The sequence below is a fragment of the Oxyura jamaicensis genome, chromosome 11 (assembly GCF_011077185.1).
Source record: "Oxyura jamaicensis isolate SHBP4307 breed ruddy duck chromosome 11, BPBGC_Ojam_1.0, whole genome shotgun sequence".
Lineage (NCBI taxonomy): Eukaryota > Metazoa > Chordata > Aves > Anseriformes > Anatidae > Oxyura > Oxyura jamaicensis.
The window spans coordinates 19,631,402-19,653,781 of NC_048903.1; the positions used below are offsets into that span (position 1 = coordinate 19,631,402).

At 46.5% G+C, this 22,380-nt stretch overlaps 1 protein-coding gene across 2 annotated transcripts in view; it reads right to left on the bottom strand.

Annotated features, from left to right (window-relative positions):
• GALNS (galactosamine (N-acetyl)-6-sulfatase) overlaps nucleotides 1-21,871 on the bottom strand; it is a 46,567-nt gene extending 24,696 nt beyond the window's left edge. The window contains exons 1-11 of one of the 2 annotated variants that reach the window (XM_035337205.1): nucleotides 21,731-21,871; nucleotides 18,641-18,764; nucleotides 17,362-17,436; nucleotides 16,342-16,444; nucleotides 13,863-14,006; nucleotides 12,383-12,449; nucleotides 12,135-12,262; nucleotides 11,160-11,299; nucleotides 9,855-9,958; nucleotides 3,640-3,776; nucleotides 937-1,039 (exon numbers count right to left, since the gene is read on the bottom strand). In XM_035337205.1, the coding sequence (XP_035193096.1) occupies nucleotides 937-1,039; nucleotides 3,640-3,776; nucleotides 9,855-9,958; nucleotides 11,160-11,299; nucleotides 12,135-12,262; nucleotides 12,383-12,449; nucleotides 13,863-14,006; nucleotides 16,342-16,444; nucleotides 17,362-17,436; nucleotides 18,641-18,764; nucleotides 21,731-21,820 (1,215 nt within the window). In that variant the 5' untranslated portion in view covers nucleotides 21,821-21,871. Of the gene's footprint in view, nucleotides 1-936; nucleotides 1,040-3,639; nucleotides 3,777-9,854; nucleotides 9,959-11,159; nucleotides 11,300-12,134; nucleotides 12,263-12,382; nucleotides 12,450-13,862; nucleotides 14,007-16,341; nucleotides 16,445-17,361; nucleotides 17,437-18,640; nucleotides 18,765-21,730 lie in introns of those variants that run through there. The other variant, XM_035337206.1, reaches the window with a different exon arrangement.
• Between the last annotated feature and the right edge of the window lie 509 nt (nucleotides 21,872-22,380).

Below are 22,380 nucleotides of genomic sequence, written 5' to 3' on the forward strand. Positions count from 1 at the left end.
CAAGTGTCATCAGCACTTATTTCTGCACCTGTGATGCCTTGAGGAGCCACCGTAAGTTAAAAAAAAAGACATAAAAAATAAATCATACAAACAATCCCTCCCCAATACCAGCCTGCTGTCAAAACTGCCGAGAGCTGTGCCATAATACATTTAGTTCGTGTCTAACGGTGTAATCAGCAAGGCACATGTGGGAACCTGCCGCTCAAGAAATGCCCCAGAGTTTAGTACCCAAGTCTGAGGCAAGAAAGACACAAAAGAAGAAAAACAACAGAGCTTAACACCTAATTGTGGGAAGATCAGCGAGGAAATTACAAAAGCAGTGCCTACTTGGCAAACAAAATATAAAACATCTTCTAGAGTGATACGGGCTTGCAAAAAGCACTGGTAATAGATTACACATACGTACTCTACTGCTTTCAGTGACTGCTGTTCTTTCCACTGCATGGTCCCTACAGCTTTCCTTCTCCCATTTCGGAAAAAGGAACAAAACCACCAAAACAAACCAAGTTAAACCAAACCACGAATCACATCCCTACTCCATTTATATAGTCCAGGGCACACTCTGTTTTTCACCAGATACTGCAAGGTACACGATCCATTTGCTTCCAGACCTTCTAAGGACACACGCGGAAGTTCAGAATTCAGCAGGGACAGAAGCTTTACATTAAGGGAAAGTAAGTGCTGCTCAAAGGGAGAGCCACGTAAAACAGCTTCAGACTATGCTCATTTTTCTCTGTCTCTGATTTCAGTACAGGGGTGCTGGTGACACCAGTACTGTTAGATCTGGTAGCTCTCAGGAAGCTGTGAATAAAAGGCTGCTTTGCAAGAGCTCTGTGACTTTCCCCAGTTTAAAACTCCTCTGTAAATGGTTATTCCCCCCAGGAGAATGACCAGGGAAGGGGAGAAGGAACGAGACAAGGGTGAGCATCCTGTTACCTTGCTGTACTCCTCCCAGGAGTTGCTCCAGGTCCAGTAGTGAGCCTTGTAAAGCCCGACCCTCACGGCCATCATCTCGTTGCCACGATAATAGAATATGGGCCTGCAAGGGAGAGCAGAACTGCATGAGAAACACCAACACGCCGGGCCTGGGCAGCTGCCGCCGCAGCCTTGCTGATAAGGGAGACAAACACTTTAATGGCGTCTGACTTCCGATCCAGCTATCAGTCAGAAACAGGCTGCCTCCTAATAGTCTCCACTGCAAGGTTTTCAATTAACATTTTTTAAAGTGTTCATCAAGTCGAGAGCTCACACGGCGCAAGAATGAACCATTATACAGCTTGGCTGCCAGTGATTGTTAATCCTTGAACTATCAGAGCCTGTTATTTCCTATAGAGCACGCCGATTTAAACACCAAATGTCTCAGAAGTGGTGTGCGTCTGCCAGAGAGAGGAAAAAAAAGAGGGATTCACAGAATATGCGATGCTTAGACTCCTCTTTATGGCAACACCAAGATAGATGCCGTTGCTGTCAGACAGACAGGACGGCTGGGGAGGACGCCAGCTGCTGACCTGCTCTGGATGTCATCTCAGAAAAATTCCATGTGAAAAAAAACTGGCAAGCAGCCACACTTAACTCCTGCCCGTTTGCTTTCCCAGAACTTCCCTTCGCATCACCTAAGCACACCACTGAAATCTGCAAATTCTTCCCTATGGCTCTCCTGATTACAGATCCCCCAGGCAGAGCAGGGTCCGCACCCAAGTACGGGCACTACCTGGGCATCCCAGCACCACACTCATTGCTTTTCCTGGTAACATGCTCTCATTTTTTTTGAGGGAACAGTAAAAAATTTGACGGAAACGGACTATCTGCAGGAGAGGGGTTTGATTTGTTGCTGCAGCTCATCACGCCAGGACATCAGACATCGCTCTCTCCAGCTGTTCCAGGCTGCTGACAGGATGAAACCACCAAGTTGCTTATCATGTCGGTAAGGGCATACATCTCTGTCTTCGATTCAGGTGGCACTAGGCAAGAACTGCTCACTCTGGTGATGCCACCTTGAAAAGAACAGTCCCTATATACAAGATAAGATTAAAATCTCCACGTCTGAACGACAGGAGTGGCCTTAGATCTCTTCTGTTGTAAAATCGTAGCCTCCCCTGCAGGTTCCTTGCACAAAAAATGAGCCTTTGTCCTTTGTCAGCAGGAACTGCTCCTGAACAAAGGGGAAATGCTGTTGCTCGCAGTGCCCAGTCCTGCATCCTAACACCCGAAATGCCTGTGAAATACAGACAGCTTGAGAAATGTGACTAAATGCAGAACCTGATCTAAACCAGGTCCGTTAACAAAATAAAGTGTCCAAACAAATATGCTACACTTGAAAACAGTCTCCTTTTTTGTTGCCATAAACACTGGTTGTGTGACAAGCTACATGTACCCATGCAACTGAAGGTGTGGGGGTTGGGTTTGCATTTAAAAAAACAAAATTCATCTTTGAAAGAGGCTTACACCTTACACTCAAAATTCTGTTGTTACTAACTTCTTTTTCCTTGATTGCTTTATTCTTTTAAAACTTAAAAAAAAACACAACACTCCAACAGCATCTTCTGCAAAGTTTTGGAGGCTCTTGGAACTGTGACCTCCCATTCAGGTCTGGGGAAAAAAAAAAGGCAAGCTATCACGCCCGTGAGTGACTGTTATTGTAACACAAATAGCACTGTTGCAAGAGATGGGTGGCTGCAATGAAATTCTCTTGTATGAGAAAGCAGCAGCTCTACAGACTTCCAGATGTGAAGGCGGTGATAGGCTGTGTTCGAGGAACACACAACACCTCCTAGCAGCCACTGGATGAACTCTCAGGTAACTGGCACACATTTCTTGCTTTAAGAGACAAAAAGGATTTTTATGGAATGAGGGCTCACATCCAAAGAATTCAAATGTTTTGCGTGCATATGTTTTCTTGTTGTGTCACAGACAAAGAATATGTTTGTACTCAGATTTCCAGGGTGCCAAATTACTTACCAAAATCAGAACTAAAAGATTTCTCTTGACCTCCCAGCCTTTCAAAGAGGACATCGAGGGTATTTGCTGTCAAATCTTAGTGCCTCTACCCAGCTGCTGACAGTACTCCTCCATGCTCATAAGGATGCCAGGTCTCTAATCCGAATAGATCCTTAGAGATCTTTTCCAACCTGACTGATTCTACGATTCTAAAAGCAACCAAATAACCAGGACCTTGGGAAGAGGTGGGCCTCTGGCTCACGTGCAGCAGCCCAGCTGTGACTTCAACCTGTCTCAAGACAGAACTATATTCCGCAAAGAGCCAGCACACTCTTGGATGTTTTTCCAGTATTAAAAATGATGTCTTTGCCCCTACCCTGGCAACAGTTCCCAGACTTCTCTTCCTTGTTGCCATATGCTGTTTCATGGATCCCTGCTAACCCCCTGACATTTGCATCTGTCCCCAGACTCCACTGTGTGGCATACGCTGCGTGCCAGGAAATGTCACCTCCGCTTGCTCCAGCGGAGGATTAATTCACAGTGTAAATCTCTGGTGCTACCTCACTTCACTGAGTAGGAGCAAATATGTGTCAGCTCTGCTTATTAAATATTTCTGTAAATTTATTTTTTAAAAAAAGAATCCAAGCTTTGGCACCTCTTCAGTTCGGAGGCAAGGGATGTAGCTCTGGGCTCGTAACTAACCTGTCAATTAGCTTGCCCTGCAAGATGGCAGGTAAAAGGTCGATGCCGTCAATCTGTCTGTCACTCGGAGGCTGCAGACCCGCCAGGGAGAGGCTGGTAGTGAAGAGATCCATCACGTTGCCCAGCTGATGACTGACCTGAAACATCAACAGAAACGCTTTTTGCGAAAAGACCTTCAGTAAAAGCCATAATGAGAGAGGCTGGTTTCCTCCGAAGCAGAAGCATTGCTTCCTGAACTGCCTTCCCTGCTAAGCATCTTTTAAGAATACCTCCCTCTGCAGTCCTGCAGTCACCAGCAAGCCTCACATTAAAATAAAAACGAAAGGAGATGATTAATATTTCTTAATTTCCAAAAAGCATTTGCATTTTGTTTCATTTTTCTCTTTCTTCTCACTTCTCTCCATGCAGCCACCTACCAGAGCATCTTTTTGCAGAGTTCAACCTCATTTAGCAAATTCTGAGTCACTTGTGAATTGAAAAATCAACATCTAAAACAAGGAAAAAAGAAAAAATAAAGGTCCTTGATTTGTTCCCTCACCAGATCATCTCTGTAGTCCAAAATACCCTGAGAGGGTTTGCAGAAAGCACAAGGATAGATGGATAACAACAAAAAGAGCCCAATGACTTCATCTGCAAACCATTTCCAACGATTCAAGAACTATAAAGTTGTGGTATTTTTAGTATATATTTTAATAAGGGAGAAAAACATCTGGGTTTGGTTCCAAAGGAGATTTACAAAGATTTTTTGTTGTTGTTTTCTTGTTTATTTTTGCTTTAATTGGAAGCCATACTTATCTCTCTGGTCTTATTTATATTTTAAAAACCTAAAACTCTCCTTCTGATTCTTTCTGAAGCTTTGCTCCCATCCTCCTCGGGGTATGCTACAGCTATCTGTAGTAGAATGTTTAATTAGCCAGCGACACAGTAAATGGAAGCAGATACATTCAAATCAAGAGCAAGAGCAAGCATGTTTAGCACCAGGATGCACCAGCCCAAGATGTGACATGAAAAGAGCCTTTTCAGCCACACCACTTGTTCAGAGACAAGAAGCCATCTGATACGAGCTCACATCTGTAAGTTCAGAAGCACGATCTGAGTGAAATCCAAGTCCTACCAGCAGCCTCGCTCCTGTCAGTGTGAACATTACGACGCTGAGACTATCAAAGTCTTTTTATCTCTGAATCCTCTTTCTACTCACAGACAGACCCCCCCCCCCCAGCCTGCAGGCTGATGCTAATTATTAGAAAACGATAACAACTGATAACATGATAAATGAATATTGGCAAGATGTTGGTTCCTTTCCTCTAGAGAAAAAAAATAAAGGGAAAATGCTATTTTTGCTGGGATACTAAGCCCTTCATTAAGGGGCTGGGCTGAACAAAATGAACACTTAAAGGAAGAATTAGCAAGTTAAAAAAAAACCTGGAGAAAGCAACATGCAGGGAACTGATTACAAGTTTAACATTACAATATCACATTACTTGATTACAGCAATTTCAAACTGTAATGGCTTTCATTCATCAAAAAGTGTTGGCAGGAACACACAATATTAAAGCTGCCTGCAAGAATGCTTTCACAACTCTTACAAAGCAATCAAAGTGCAAAGCTCTAAGCTCAAGAGGAAGCCCTGACCACGAAATGCCTTGCCCAGGAAGGCAGTTGGATCAGCAGACCCCGATCAATAGTCTTGGGGAAGGTCTTGGGCATTAAAAGTTAAGTCTCGTTCATGGACCTTGCTGCATCAGGCAGCCTGAAAGGCAGCGATGAGCAGAGATGAGCCCACAAACCCCTCACAAGAAGCAGACGTACACATGGAGTTCCCTCTCTGCATGTGCAGAAGAGGATTGGGATCTTCTGATTTACAGCTGTGGAGGAAGAAATAGAACGCAGCCCTCCAGAGGGGTAACCCTGCTCCTTTCTGTCCCTGAGGCCGTTTGGCAAACACGACCACGAGGAAGAACCGAAGCTGGCTGGGTCATCCACGGGACAGACACTGCTGCGTGCTCCTGGCACTGTCTCCTTACAAAGGCTCCTCTCTGGTCTTGGGCACGTGCTCAGAAGAGAATGAAATCCTAAAAATCAGCGCATATGTCCAAAAAACCCATCCAGAGCAGGACAGCTTCAGGAGCCAGTGGTGCTGGGAGCGCTTCTCTCTGAAGTCAAAGGGGATTACAAGCGCTCAGGGTCTCAGCAAAGATGCTCAGCCCCTCGCAGGCTCATCTGCTGGCTAATTTCCCCCAAGCATGTCTTAGGAGAGCTGTGGGGTCAGCAGAACACCATATGCAGAGCTCGGAGTCTAATGAGGAGCAGATCCTCACATGGCTGCTCCCTGGTTCCTGCCACGGCGGGCACAGGCAGGCCGGTGTCCGAGACTTTTTGTAATTAGGCCTCTCGCCATTTATACGGCAAATCCAAAAGTCACTTTTCTTGTTGTCACCCCATTCCCTCGCCTCAATCTTCTGATAACAAGCCGCGAGAGGCAATCACTGACCTGAGACTCGTGCCTCTAATATCACCTAATTTATATATCGCGCTGTGACAATCCTGCGGGGCCACCCCAGTCTTCTTGTACTGGCCCTTATTAACCATAACCAGATGTAGATGACTCTCTTTAATCACCCAATTACGTTTCTGGTCTCCGACAACATTTTTCCATGAAGCAGAGAAAACTTCTTAAGGAAATTAAATGCCCATGCCACAGCCACTTGGATTTATCTGTGCTCTGCAGCACCGCGCTGAAGAATGGGTGGGGAAAAAGGTTAATATTTATATAAAACTTTGAAGTATTTTCAGAGAAAAATAAAAAAATTACCATTTTCTCCTGTCAACAGTGCTCTTTCATTCTAGTTGCCTTTCCCTTTTTTTTTTTCCTCCTTTTTCTTTTCTTAAAAAAATAAAATAAAAATCCAGAGAGGGCAACAGCCCAGAGAAAATAAATAATATATATATAAAAAAAGAGTGAGATCAGATATTGCTCGTATCAGCGAGAAACAGCCGGTATTACGCACGTAAGAACGGATTTCTCCCCCCCTTCTTCCCCCCCTTCTTTTTAATAAACCCTCAGTATACACATAACGTCTTTAAGAAAATGAAATCCTTTTGCTGTGGGCCACGTTGCTAGAAGAAATAGTCACCACTGCTGTTATCAGTGCTTTCAAGCTTTAACTCTGAATCAAAGGCGACAATTAATAAAGTCGCCCCCGCCAGGAATGGAAAGGAGGAAAGCTAAATATTTGAAACTGGGTGAACAAATGTCAGGGTGTTTTTAAATAAAATCCTTTTACAGTTATCACAGCGAGCAGACCTGATATCCCTGTCTAATTCAATTTCAATTTGCGCCCCATGGGAGATAGCGAAGAAAAGGTTGCAATGCTGTCTTTGGGTTGATATGTTCTTTTCTCCTTCAGGAAGCAGGCACGAGAGAGGAAGGGGAGGAGGGCGAGGGAAGAGAGGAGGAGGAGGATTCAAATACCAACAGAATATGATTATTTTTTTTCCAGCTGGATCCTTCCAGAAGGCAGATGCGATGTGGGGAATGCTGAAATGCTGATTTGTTGTGAATTCACCTGGAAAACACAGCCGAGGAAGAAACTGCAGAACGGCTGTTTGTGTGTGAATAAATATTCCTGATGGGGGACCAGAATTAACTCAATGTTGATGCCAAGAGCAACACGGGCTCCCAAGGCATCCCTCTCCCCAAAATAACTGCAAGTCAGCCGACTGCACCAATTATCCTCCCCTCTATCGATATCCTGTCAAGTGCTCACAATCCTGCCACCTGACTTCTTTTGTTTATGTAAAAAAGGTGCTCCTTTCTTCAAAAAAGCTCACGTACCCTTTAACGGCAAGAAAACAAAACACAAATATATCGATGAGATTATTAACAGGCTGCCAGCTCCCACCAGCGGGATGAGCCTTCCAGCCAATAACTGGATTTCACTGGCCTCAAAATTCTCTTTTTCTGGCTGCAGCTGTGCCAGCTGAAACGGTGGCTGGCCCACTGCCTGCTCTCCAAAACCCCCATGGCTGGAACGGAGCAGCCACTCACTGGGAGCAACCCCAGCGCAGGACGGATGAGCTGACCCTTCAAGCTTTGCATCTGGCACTGCTGAGCAGCTCTGCGCTTCCACCCCGGTTCAGGGCACCCAACCCTTTGTTTCCATCACCTCTTTTGAGAAGAAAAAGCAACGAGGCACTTTGAAGCAGTTTTTCCACATTTTACAGCTACTTGGACTGCACACCACTTAGACAGGCTAGTTTCAACTTGCAGTCAAGAAGATATTGAAGGTACAGACCCCGTAAGATATCAAAAAGAAGCCAGAAACATACTAACAAACACGTCTCTTCACTTACGAGGTCCAAAGAGGAGATTAAGAAGCAGCAACCCCAGGCACCCTACATGTTAAGAGAAGCATAAACTATTTCACAGAAGCAATGCCATACCTCTCACCTGCAGTCAGTGCTGCTGTGGGTATCACTGCTGGAGCCTCGACAGCAGGAATACAAGCAGAAAAGACATAAGTAAGACATTTTCTTATCAGGAGCATCACACTGAGGGTTCAACTCAGAGCAAAGCAGCACATCCCGGGGACGCGGTTCAGAACAGACTTCCCAGGGTACCTGAGCGAAGTCCAAGAGGACACCTGGGATCCCAACACCTGCACACGCAGGAGCTTGGCAGGCACAGACTGGAGCCCGAGATAGGAAGAATTTGGACTTCAGCACATGCTTAAGTGCCAAAGATGATACCAATGGTGGTGCAAGAGCGGATTCTCAGGCGTGTACGTGCCCCGTAAGCCTTATGCACACTCTCCAGCCTGCTGAGCATGCACGTGTTCCTCACAGCACAGCCCTGCTCAGTCCAACCGTGTATGTAGACATGTTAACTCTGCACAGAAATTCAGAAAGCAGCTTCAGCTGTAACCTCAAGCAGGAAGCCATGCATCACACCAAGCTACCGAGAAGGTTTCTCACCACACAAAGCTTCATCTGCTACGCTCTGGCTACATGCAAAAGCCTACCTGTAAGAGTGGTACCAGCAAGGTACAGTCAGAAAACGAACAGGCACGCAGATTTCTCTACTCATGTTCCTAATTACCATTAGAGTTACTACAATGGAAAGAATTTAAAAATTCGGTATTTACTTGTCCTCATTTATAATGCATGTTTACTTTTAGCACATTATTCAGTTTGGACATGGAAAACAAAACAGTCGGCTTCAGTTTCATGTTCTCATGCGCTAGCCCAGGGCTGTTGTACTTGGCTTGTAAAGACTTTATGGAAATGTTTAAATTTAAACAAAAAGATTGTTTTCATTTCAAATTAAAAAAATAATAAAATATCCCTAGTAGGTTTTGTGAACTCTAAAAAGCGATGAAACCAAACTACCCTTGCACCCTCAGCCGCAGATCTAAGATATCTGATGGTATTCTCCTAAATGCAGATGATAAATTATCATTATCCTGACTCAATTAAACCACTGAAAAGGAATGCAACTCAGAAAAATAAATGTTTTATTTATGAATAGCTTGCAATCTTAAGCACAGTGCCCAGTTAATGAAGTATCACATTCTTTGGGGATGAGAGGTGCTCACAAAGGGGAGGGAATCTGTATTATTTACTGTGAACCCTCCCTGCAGAAGAATTGATTGCATCTTTCTTTAATTAGAACTGGGACGAGAGAGGCTGGGAGTACCACCAGAGGATTATTTCGAAGTGATCATATCTGAATTTGTGTACAGGCAGGAAAAGGCAATATTCTGGTATCTAGACCTCCCCGAGAGGAACTTTTATTGAACACCAAAGCAAGAGCTGCAAGGGTCAAATCACTTGATACTTCAAAGCACAGAGCGTGCATTTTCACCACGCTCCTGCTCTACACTGGGACACACATCTGTGTTTATGCTTGTATTTGTTCAGCTATGTAACCCGCTAAAAATACTGTGGTTCAGAAGAGTAAAGGGTTTAGACCACGAAGACAAAGAGACCAGACCGTGTTCACAGAAGTGCTGATCACAGACACTCTAGATGCGAATCTGTGATAATGCACAGGAATGGCATTGTTCTTGAGGGGTAGCATTCAGCTCCTTATTTAGGCAAGTGGCTGGACTGACACGTTAGAAGTCAGATCCAAAGCCCGCTGAATCCACCAAGAACCTTTCCGTTCACTTCAGTTCACTCAACACTGATCAGAGCCGTTAAAAGCAGATACTCACTCCTCCTGCAGGGATATGTCCAGGCCACCAAGCAATAGCTGGCTCTCTCATGCCACCTTCAAAGGTGGTTTGTTTGCCACAGAGAAAACGACCGTTGCTTCCTCCTGGAGAAAGAAGAGGAGCCATAAAACCCATGATATACCAACAACGTATTTCAAGGGGACACTGTCAACTACAACATTTTTAAGCTGGTTTTAAATGAATTTTCATATGTGCAAGAATCCTTCTTCAAATAAGATGTCAGAGCTGTTTTCTTTAAATATTCCTTTATGATGAATTTTAGGAGCATCTTTTCAGCACAGGGAGAAACTTGACAACTTGCTATCAGCTGAACAAAGACAAAACAAACAAATAGAAGAGACTGAAACGTTTTCCTTCCCTTTATGGATGTTAACTCCTGTTTGTGGCTAGAAGAAATCTGATATATAGTAAAAATAGTATTTTTTTTTCACAACCTTTTAAAGTACCAGACCAGTATGAGATGCAGATACGAGAATGAAAAAAATAAGTCATACATTCCCCGAATGTTCCCTCTCAGAGGCAGCAAGTGTTTTTCAGGAATATTGGTGTTTTTAAGCCACTCTTACAGCTGAGCTTACTGAAGAGCAAACAGGGAAGGCCTGTGACTGACTCCAGGTCACACCAAGTCAAACACAGTGGCTCAGCTGAAATCAGAGCTCAGGATACTCCCTGCTCTGTGATCTAATAACCACTAGACAGCCTGCCTCCAAAGAGAAGAGAGTGGGTTATAAAATCAATTTGCAATGACTCTGAGAGAAAAAAATCATTTAAACAAAAGGAAAACGTGAGAAGTAACAATAAAAATACTTTTCTTCCTGATAACTTTTCAGGAGACCTAAAGAGGGAGGGATTCTAGAATTGTCTGTAAATACTCAGAAAGTTCATATGCGCATTTGGCAGCTGGAGAATAAAAATCCTGAAAAGTTTTGGTGCCTGGGCCTAAAGAAATTAAAAAAATAATAATAAATTAACCCCCTGACAGAGGAGCACAAGTTGGAAATGCACACAGGTGAACAGCTACACCAGGTTAGGCCAAAGCGCACCTAGCCAAGGATACCTCCTCCACCAGTGGCCAGAAGTAATGAACATAAATTAACCTATCAGGCTAACTCTAAATGTGAGCGCTCTGAACTTTGAGGCTCCTCCTGACTGCACAGGGGATAAGGGGAGAAAAAGAAAAACCACCAAAAACCAGGTACAGGTCTCTGTTTTCCCCCCTTCAGACATCAAGATATAAACCTGGATTTCACAACCCCAGTCCAGGTTTGTTCATTTGAGACTCACCTTGTTTAGGAGCTGAAATGAGTGCGGCCCCATTATCAGAGGTGAAAAACACGAAAGTGTTCTCACTGATACCAAGCTTTTGAAGATGTTTTAGGATTTTTCCAATGCTATCATCAATTTCCCGTACGGCATCCCCGTATCTGAGGCAAAAGTAGATGCAAAACATTAAAGGCAGCAAAAGAGAAGTGTGATGCAGCATAATGTATTGCAATAAGGCACGATGCTTTTAGTGAACACAATTTATACCTGGCCTGGAGAAGGAAATACTTCTTGTGTGCATCAGGCACCGTAATAAAGTTTGCCAGTGTCACTGCAAAACCTGTGTCTCTTTCCTGTACGGCAAGCAACTTCTCTTGGATACTACGAGTCAGAATTTGTTCAGATCAGAGCTACTCTTGGACAGAGACCAGCAATGGATAAAAATTAAGCCATAAGGTTCTCACATCCAGGCAATACCACTTTGCCGTTGTCTTGAAGCGAATTACACCATTTTTCTTATAGTGATTTCAAACCAGCACCTCTCAGAAGCAAGGCTCACAGAACCTACAGAGCTACTCTTGCCTTCTGTAAATTGCATTTTTCGTGCATGCTTTTCTACTTGCCCTTCTGATTTATAAGTTTTTAAAACAGGCACAAGCCATACAAAGGCCTTCCAAAAATTCATCCATGCCACATACAGCACTTCATTACTCACACAACTGGCAGAGGAGCTTAGATTTCTCCCCTCCATTTTAGTCTCATGATCTTCATTTCAGATTATAGCTAAAATATTAAAGAACTAAGCAGAGTTCTCACTAACTAATATGTACTTCATGTACTTCAGCACACACATAGGCTTTTGAGAACTGATCTATATAGTTGGATCTAATGAACGCAGCCTAGATTTTCCATTTCTCCAGCCTGAGATATTAATTATAAATAAAAAATAAATAATAATAAACAAAAACCACCAAAACACACAAAAACAAGACTTACAGTCCTCTCTGACTAGAGCCCAGGAAATGTTTGGAGGCATAAACAGGAGCGTGGGTAGCATCAATTGCCCAGTATAAAAAGAATGGCTGCTGGCTGGCCTGCTGCCGGCTAATAAAATCGAGGGCTTCCTGTAAACAACAGTAAAAATGAATTTAACAGAATCATCCTCTGCCATCTAAGTCTCTCCAAAAAAAAAAGGAAGCATAAAGTCACTGTGGGTTAGAAACTGGAACTAAAATAAACGGTACCTGGAGGTAGATCTGAGTCAAGTTGGCTTCACCTGTCTTCAGATCAATTTTGAAATCTTCATAATATCTTAAAAGAAAAAAGAATAAAACCTAAGGAATACACAGCACAAAAAGGCTGCCCTTGCCCCATTACTTATACAAGCAAGGCACTGTTGCTACTTAGCAAAAGGGTAAAAACATAAGCCAATTCTCTTCAGATATTAAAAAGAATGTCATCTTATTTTTTTTTCATACGGGAGAAAGCAGTGGAATGGCCAGATTTGAATTAATATCAGCTGCAAGACTTGGACAAACCTGAGCCACCAGCTTGTCACTATTAAGCTATTAGAACATGGGTACAAGGCACTGCTCCTTCAATAGAGAGCTGTTTGGTATGTGAGTAATATTTTCAAGAAGAACACAAAAACTTTCAATGAGGTAGAACAACCCTGGAATCAGAACTCGGGCTGCCCTGAAAACATCGAGCTGGAAGCATCTTAAGACCCCAATTATGCAAAGAAGGGCAGGCTGCAGTCCTCCGGAGAATAATAGCATGTGAGATGAGATGACACCAGACACTAAATTGCATAGGTAAGAACGGTACATACTGCACGCTAGGATGGTGTTAGGCAAACAGACAAAAGGTTACTACAAAACAGGCAGAGGAGGAATAAAGCAGTCTTTCAGTACGGAATGGAACCGGTTTCCAAGAGAAGGAGTGGAATTAAATCATCACAGGAAGCCTTTAGGGCGCAACAGGATAAGCAAACATCTCTGAGAGGTTCTCTAGAGCAGCCGCAATCCCTACACGGTCTGCGTGCAACTTGCAGGTTGGCCTTGGCACTCAGACTCCTGTTTCTATCTACCTTGAGCATTTTTCCACAAGGTCTTCCCTTCTGTCTTAGCTCCAATGGAAACGAGCATCCTTAGGTTAGTTCATGGACGTTAAGCAGTGGCTATTAAACTTGAAGACCTGGAGACAACCTTCAGTTCAGGAAGATGGACAGCCGTTTAAAAGAAAGGCTATTCCGTGCCTGTTTTCTTATACCTCTCCTCTAAGTACTCTCCGCAGGTAGTTGTCACAGGGCGATGGATTAAATCAGCTTTGCGCTGGACTCTGAAGAGCCATTCCTATGTTTCTTGAGCTTTTACAAGCATCTTTTCTGCATGAGCTTACTGCTGAGCTGCAGAGCAGAGGGGGCACTCAGCAGTAAGCATCTTAGATCATATCCGAAGCAGGATGCTCCTAATATTTGACATGTTCTAAAAGTCCTCTGCTTGGGGTGAAGCACCTGGAGATCGCTGGCCATCCAACCAAGCCCAGAACTTTGCCTGATTCTGAAGCAGCTTCTGTTTTTGCCAACGCTTTTTCACTGAAACTGGTTTGCTACGCTAGCACTGGTATCCCAACACAGCAACATCGGCAGGGAAAGCAAGGAAAGCATTACCAGCAACTAGGCAACGTTTTTGAAAACAATTGTCAGGCAAATACCCGAATTACCTGCCAATCATTTCCCAGTCCCTATACACAGGGATATTGGGGAGTGCTCTGTTATCATAAGGTCCAAAATGACAGTTTGGGGATCCAAACCATTCATCAAACCCATGCTTCAGGGGATGGAATTGGGGCCTGTGGCCCAGATGCCTAGGAACAAAAGAAATAGAAGAATTAAAGCTCTATTTTTTTTTGCTTCAGTGCAGTAATCTCATCAGAATGGCATGCAAGAAAACAATCTTTGCCCAAGAAGAAAAACTTCAAGCATTTTAATTAAATAAATGGCTGCAGAGCATTGTCTCAATCTTTCTTGTTGCAAATGGACCCATGCAGACCCATGCCAGTGCTTACATGTATCCCATTTTAGCCTACTGTCCAGTCTGTTTCTCAACTGCAAATTCTCCGACCTGAAAATAAAGAACACCCGTCCTTTCAGTCTCTAGGAGATCCTCATACCCAAGAGTTTATTTAATCATTGCAGATTCTACTCACATGCCTGCATTTGCAACCTGTCCATTTTGTGCTATCGCTGTCTGCACGCTTTCTGAACATAAGGGACATAAAATGCATTACCTGAACTAAAGCGATCCATGATGTCATTTTGAGCTATTCCAAAATGAGTTAAAGCATAAAATAATCATCATCCCAGCTATGATCGTATCTGGGTGATGTAACTAAAACTGCAAATCTCCAGTAAAGGGCTCTCCTGTTTCCTCACTTACATACACGATACTACAAAGCTACTCCTGGCACAGTAACAGGGAACATGAGAAAATATTCTAAGAAAGCCCTAAGAGAACCTACAAAGGAAAAGAATAGAAATGAGAAAGGTATCAAATAATTTACTGAGATGCAGAAGGTGGACTGTTCCCTCCCTTTTACAACACAAAAAAATAGATGCAACAAATTCTAAAACGGTCATGGAAAACCCTTGACTTGCAAATGTATAATTTAACTAAGGAGCTCACTGTCACCCTGAGATGTTTTTAAAAGGGATGCTGAAAAGATACAAAATCCTCTGCCGGAAAACTTTAAGATCTCTAAAAGCCCCGAAATTCTACAGGGAGCTAGGATGAGACTCCAATTTCACTATTCTGCATTTTTTTTTTTCTTTTTAACATCTTTCTAGGAAGCAGGTGATGTTCACAACTGCCAGAGACTCCTGCTGTACGGTATCATTCCCCAGTCCTCTCCGGTACAACGGTTCTTGGGTCTGTAATGATAGCGCGCTGCACATTCATATTTAGTCTGCTGCTTGCTAACAGCTGCAGGTCCTTCCAGATTTGCTGTTTTCCAAATAACTGCCTGGAACCAATCTGTATTTGCGTTGTTTATTTCTTTTCCCTGGGTGTATGAATTTGCATTTATTAGCACTGAACTGCATCTTATTGCATTCAGCCCACTGATCCGATTCTTCATGGCCACTCCGCTGTTTGGATTCGTGGTAATAAATAATTCACTGTCTTAGGTTAGTTTGCTTTCTTTCCAATTTCTGCAGCATGGGTGAATCCGACCACAATTCAATCTTGCTGTTCTCTAACTTGTTAGCAAAACTGCTAAATAAAACGTATCCCATTACTTTCCTAAACAGTATCCCCCTGGTACTAATCCCGTCTGAAGCCTCTTCATTAACAATTACTCTGTTAACCAAGCAGTACTCGTCAGGGGTCTGTGTAGTTTTGAAGTTGCTATTTATACATTTATTTATTACAGCACTGTTCCAAACTGTGAATTAACTGCTCAGAGATCTCCAGACACCGTGGGATTCCATTACAGCCCACGAGCGCATCTGAATTTGGAGCGTTACAAATGTACCAGCTTCAACTACTACACCGGTAGTTCTGTCTTTGCTGGAACTGAATGCCTCTCAGGCTTTCCCTTCCCAATCCTTCGCAGACATCACAAAAGACCTGCAAAGATTTTATCGTACTCCCATGAAAGTCAATAAAGCCAAAGGACAACATTCAGGGAGTACTGGATCAGCCCTCTAGTTCGTTTGAAACTCCCAGCAGTATCAGCTGTCCTCATTAAGTCCCTCCCTACCCACCCTGATCTTCTACAGCAGGTGAACAGACTTCAGATAGCTCTGATATCAGTCCACTCGTCTTCAAGCATCTGCAGCTCTGTTTTTGTACCATACACTCATCCTGCCAAAGACAAAAAGCACAGAGGTGCTGAAGGCAAGTTCCAACAGGAAACATCTTGGCCCTTCTTGATAAAATTAAGTAGTGTGGTACGTGGATGAAAGCACAGAGAGCTGCAGGCTTTACATATAAGCATGGATCTGTGCGTGTACTTGTAATGGTAACGCTCAGTTTGGAAATTGATCACAGCAGGGGGGAAGATCCACCACAAATTTCAAAAGACAGGCGTCTGAACTTCAAAACAGGCTTTCTCCTGCGCTTCTGGTTGTCCTGCTGCTCTTTCATGAAACATATACACACATACTGAAATCTCAAAGCAAGAGATCTTAAAACAAGTTTACCATTTGCCAATGATCTTATTGACGTAGCCAGCTTTCTTCAGCAACTCTGGAAGCAGTAATTCAGAATCTGGGATTCCTCCTACTATATCCTGTGGTGTGTACGCTGTGTAAAACAAACAAACAAGAAGTCTTTCTGTCTCTTACTCCAGCAAACAGCTCGTGGCCACCCATCATTAGATTATTACTGGATCAGAAATAGCAATTAGTTTGAAGTTCCAGCAGTATCCCTCTCTGGAGGTCTTCCCGGACCAGGAGATGAAGAGGAAAGTTGATTCAGCAAACACACACCTCAAGTAAAGGGAAATCGCCATCTGCTTACACAGCATGACCAATAAAGAAGGGGGCTGCCATCACAGAACGAAGGCAAGGCCCTTGAAAAGGGCAGGAGGGGTGAGGATCATAAAGAAAACAAGTGCTTTAGGCATCCCTTGGAGTTGCCTTTACTTCTGCAAATTTGCCTTACATTTCCTAAAATGAAGGCGTTTTTTTTCCTAGATGAAACGATTGATAAACTTGCTTAGGCTGCAGGAGCTGAAAGAAATGAGGTCTCTCACAGCTCGCAGTCCGGAAGCAAAAACCAACCCAGAGACTTTACGTACTGGTAATCCTTCCTGGAAGCACCACGGGGCTGTAGAAGTGCCCTTTCTGAAATGGGCAGAAAACCAGATGCGGAATAAAACTGTAAGCAGCTTGTTCTTCACTCTGGGTGTTAACACACACCCCGAGTGACTTTCTTTAACCAGCCACCAATTACACCGAGCAGAGGAAACGCTCCTCTGCCAGCAGAAGCAAACGGATCAGCCAGCCTTTTTTGTGTCTCTTCATTTGAGAAGGTTTTCTGCTTGATGAGGAGGAAGCAATAAATTTCACGCTTATTACCAGCAGTTAACGTGGTAATCTTTTTGTGCCACTCTAGAAGACCCAGACGGGAAGATAACTGAGCCAAGCCTTTGTTCAAAGCAGAACTTTGTACAAAGCACAGAGAGAAATCAAAAGAGGAATCGGGAATGAAGCCCATACCGTTTCTGGCATGTCCATTCGTGGTGTAAAAACCATTCCTGACTGGGAGGCGGCCCGTCAACAGCGCTGCCCTTGCTACAAACAACAACAACAAGAACTTATTTTTTTTTCCATACACTCTGGTCACAGTTAGTACGATCAGATTCGGGCTGAGGGCACAACAACTGAAGCGCGTCAGTGTCCTGCCACAGCCAGCTACTAGGACCACTCACATTAAAGCTCAACAGCAAACACCCTTCTCAAGTGAGCCACAGAGACGGCCAGGTTCTGATACAACACCGTTAGTTAAGCCAGGACACTGCTAACTGAAATTTGGGCCCTCTATTAAATTACTTTACCCACTGCTGAAAAGTTATTAGTTGCAACAGTAACTGGAACAGCCCTTCTATCTCAGGGATTAGAAGAGGAAAACCTGGCACACGTATGTAAGAGGAAACCCTAGCACGAAGCGGTTCCATGCTTAGAGCTTCGGCTAGGTTTTCAAACTTGCCTGAATGAAAGTCAGGTAGTAGTGAACAAAACGAAGCCGTCCAGCTCTGACAATAAAAATCAGATCCTGAACGCTGCCAACATTCAGAGTATGCTGAAGGACCACTGGACTTAGCAGGACTTCAGCATATACTAAATGCCTCCTCTGAGCAAGGAGAGTCATTAGCACATTGACAAATGATTTGCTAAATGGAAACCCAGAGAGCCTCTGTTCCTCATTTTCATTTCAGTTCTTGGTTGCCAATAAAGCTGGACACACACACAAACAAAGAAGGATGAAAAATAAATAACCTTCATTTCCCAAACTGAACTGTTTCTTATGTCTCTTGTCCCTTCCCCAGGAATCTTGCAAGCCATGGAGGTGAACAACAGGACACAACCTGCTGCCTGCCCTGCACAGAAGCCTGGCCAACGTCAGTGGAATCAAACTGCGTACCTTGCTGTTCAGCAATCATTAAATATTGCTTTGCCTGTCTGTTCCAGAATGAGGAAGAACTAAAAATGCCGTGACTGAGGCTAGAACACGAAACCAGAATATTTTATAAAATCCTTTAACTGCACTGATTTGATCACTGACACGCCGCTTTGAATGAACTTAAGACTGTAGGCTTTCCAGTCGAAAAGTAAATAAAAAAGGAAGCAAAACAAAAGATCAAAGCACCAAACCCCAACTCTGCCCTGAGGGTAATCACTGGTTTGGTTGCCAGTTCATGGCAGATGCTGGCAAGCCTCCCAACCTTCTCAGAAGGTGGCATTCCTACGTGCTAGCTTCAAACTCAAGTTTACTTACACGGCGAACACAGGGGGTTGGCAGTATAAAAATCCAGGAAAAGCATCCCTTCCGAAGCCATCTGGTCTAGGTTAGGAGTTTCCTTAGACGGCTCTCCGAAAGCTCCCAAATCACCCCAGCCCATCTGCAGAAAAGAACACACCAAAAGATGTAAAAGTACTTTTACTCTTCCAGAAATGACAGTGCTTCTGGGCTCACATAAAACCCTTATTTTATCCCTTTCTGTCTTTATAGTGCTCATCTCCCTGCTCAGCGAGTGCTTCACCAGCGCCATAAAAATGGTCTTCCCCAGCCCCGTGAGCAGGGAACGAGCGCAGTTCTCACTGGTGAACGAGAAACTGAGGCTCGCGTGAGATAACCGACTTGCTGAAGGACGTTTAAAGGCTCGCAGCGGAACCGGGTAAGAACCCTAACGGCTTCTCTCTTACTCCAGCGCCTGAAGACCGGCGAGGAGGAAGCTGCACGCGATCTGCTCAGTGTTGTACAGCTGCAAAGTCAAATTGCTCAGTCCCCGGCCACGTGTCTTTGCCTTGGAGCGCTGACTCCAGCACTCTGCTCCATCTGCCCGTCCGCCCGTGTGTACTCAACTACGAACGCAAGGAAAAGCTCTAAAAGAAAATAAAATGTTTATTTTAAAAGCCAGCTCTAGAGAGAAACCTGCTGGAGGCATCGTGTGCGAGCCAGCGGTTTTACCCCGCGCCTTTCCAGCGCGGCGGGGTCGCACGTCCCTACCCAGGAGAGCCGTAAAGCCGCCGCCGCGCCGCCTGCGCTCATCGCCGAGAACGATCGTGGGTAATAACACAAATAAAAGCGAGTGACTTAAAACAGAAGGTTCTGGAAGGGAACAGCTTAACGAGCAATTAGGCACCACGGTTGCTAGAGATTATATTGTGCTTTAAAAAGTGCAATAGCTGTCTCTAATACAGGCGTGTATCAGGTGAGCAGCTAACATGGAGGGGTAATGTATCCAGAGCTGCAGGAAACCATCTGTCTGGTCCCAGCTGAGAGCCTCGCATGTGCGCTGCCGTGGTGCAGCTTGGAAAAGGAAACTGTCGGAGAGCTGCAGAGCCCGATTTTGAGGCTTGAGCAAAGGGCAATTAAATGCTGCGACCTAACGCAGGGCGTGGAATTAAATTGGGTTCCGTGGATCGGCCCTGGGTTCTCACCTCCTCGGTATCCTTGTCGCCATGAAAGGGAGGAAAAAGGAATATCGCGCTGCTGATTCACACAGCGACAGTCACACAAGTTACGGAGGGATCAAAGGCAAGAGGCCACGGAGATGCATGTTTAACGAACAGCGCACACATCAACACACAGCCCACAGAAGCTCCACCAGGATCTGAGCCCTGCCACGTCCCGTGCTGCACCAACGCTCCTAGAGCGGGCTAATCGCCGTCCCAGGCGGCTTTCATCTCGACAAACGCCTGCTCAGGGGGAAATATTCCCCATCAGAAAATTAAGACGGGCTGCCGGAGGCTCGGCTGGCCACAATAAAAGAGGCTTACACGGGGATTATCTCGTGATAAGTGAGAGTGTGGAAACACTGAGACCAACAGCGAGGCGGTGGTGCTGAATTGGAAGAACAGAGTCCAACAGGAGACGAGGGCTGCGCCACCCTTCCAGTCCCATACCCGACCCCATTAGCTTCTTGAGGGGCTTAAGGCATACAACGAACCCAACTCCTGCAGAGCTAATTGCTCAGTCATTAGCAACGGGCTGACGAGGTGCCGTGGCTTCTTGATAAGGTGCATAGGTGGGCAAGCAACAGGACTGCAATGCAGGCTTTCAAATCTATAAAGATTTGAGAAGTCTCGTTTGTTTTCCTCAGGACACCCACAAACAAGGAATAAAACGTCCCCTGAATACCTCCTGGGGTAGCTCTGCCCTGCAGGAGGAGCAGGGCCTTCAAATCATCGCTGCTTTTTACTTAAGACTGGGAAAAAACTTGAGGTAGAAGGCAGCTGGGCATGGCAGATCCCTCAAGAAGTAGTTCTAAACCCTAGGAAATGCTCTGCTTATTCCACTCAAACCTTTCCATACCATGCCGCCAACCCACGAGCCTGAATCACCGCGCCTCAGCCCCGTGGCCGTGAGTCACGACGCAGCCCCGTGCCCGCCTGCTGGCCCGCATGCCGGCCAAGTGACCGGGGACTGGACGTGGCGGTGCTGAGACCCCTACAAGGAACCAGGTGTGAACCTGAAAATAGCTCGACAGAGCCAGGATGGGGCACGGCGGGCGTGAGAGCGCTCCGCGGGGCGCCAGGAGGCACGCACACACCCGCAGGTGATCCCTGAGGTCCTCCCCACCCAAACCGCTCTGCGTGCCCAGGAATCCCGAAACCTTTAGGGGTGTAAAACCCCTCCAAGCTCGCCTGGACCTACCAGGAATGTCACCACCAAACCACGTCCCCAAGCACCACGTCCAACCTCTCCTCCAACGCCCCCAGGGACGGTGACCCCACCACCTCCCTGGGCGACCCGTCCCGATGCCCGACCGCTCTTTCTGAGAACCATACCCCCTGCTTCCCAGCCTGACCCTCCCCTGGCACAACCTGGGGCCCTTCCCTCCGCTCCTGTCCCTCCAGGATATCGGGACCAGGCTGCCAGACCCCTACTCCTGGCAGCAGCACCCCAGCCCCACAGCGATACCCTAGCCCCATATATGCCCCCCAGCCCCACAGAGACCACAACGACCTTCCTGACCCCATATACAATCCCTCGGCCCCATATTACCCCCTCCCGGCCCCATATACCACCCCCCCGGCCCCACAGACACCCCCATGACCCCTCTTCCAGCCCCATATACACCCCCCTCCCCGGCCCCACAACATCCTCGACCCCATATGCCCCCCCGACCCCATATACCCCTCAATGACCCCCCCCCCGGCCCCACAGACACCCCCTCGGTCCCACAGACCCCCCCCCCAGCCCTACATAGACGCCCCCCAGGCCCCACAACGACCCCCCCCGGCCCCACAAACACCCCGTTGAGGGCAGGCACCGACCCTCCCCGCCCCACAGCGGCCTCCAGACTCCCCCCCTCGCCTCCCCGCCTCCCCCCCTCCCCCAACGCCCCCCCGGCCCCCTCACGTCGTCCATGAGCAGCAGCAGCACATTGGGGGGCGCGGCGCGGCCCAGGGCCCACCACAGGCACAGCGGCACCAGCACCGCCCTCGCCATAGCAACGGCCGCCCGCCTCACGTGACCGCCCGCCTCACGTGACCGCCCTCCTCCTCCGCTTCCGCCTTCCCCCCCCCCCCCCCCCGCCCCGGGCGCGGGGGGGGGGAAGGGGGGGGGGGGGGGCGGCGGGCTCCCCGGGGGGGGGGGGGGGGGGGGGGGGGGGCTATGGAGGGGCCTTGGGGCACAGGTGGGGCCTGAGAGGGGTCAAGGAGGGGCTGTGGGGCTCAGGTGGGGCTGCGGGGCCCGAGCTGGAGTGAGGGGTGAGGGGCTGGGGGGCCCAGGGTGGTGCCATAGGGCCAGGTGGGATTATAGGGCCCTAGAGGGGCTCAGGGTGGGGGCTGAGAGGGGCTGTGGGGCACAGGTGGGGCTATGGAGCCCATGCAGGGGTGAGGGGAGAGGGGCAGGGGGGCTCTGGGTGGTGCTGTGGGGCCAGGTGGGATTATAGGGCCCTAGAGGGGCTGTAGGGCCAGGTGGGGCTGTGGGGCCTGAGGGGGGCTGTGGGGTCTGAGAGGGGCTGTGGGGCTATGGAGCCCCACCAGGGGTGAGGGGAGAGGGGCTGG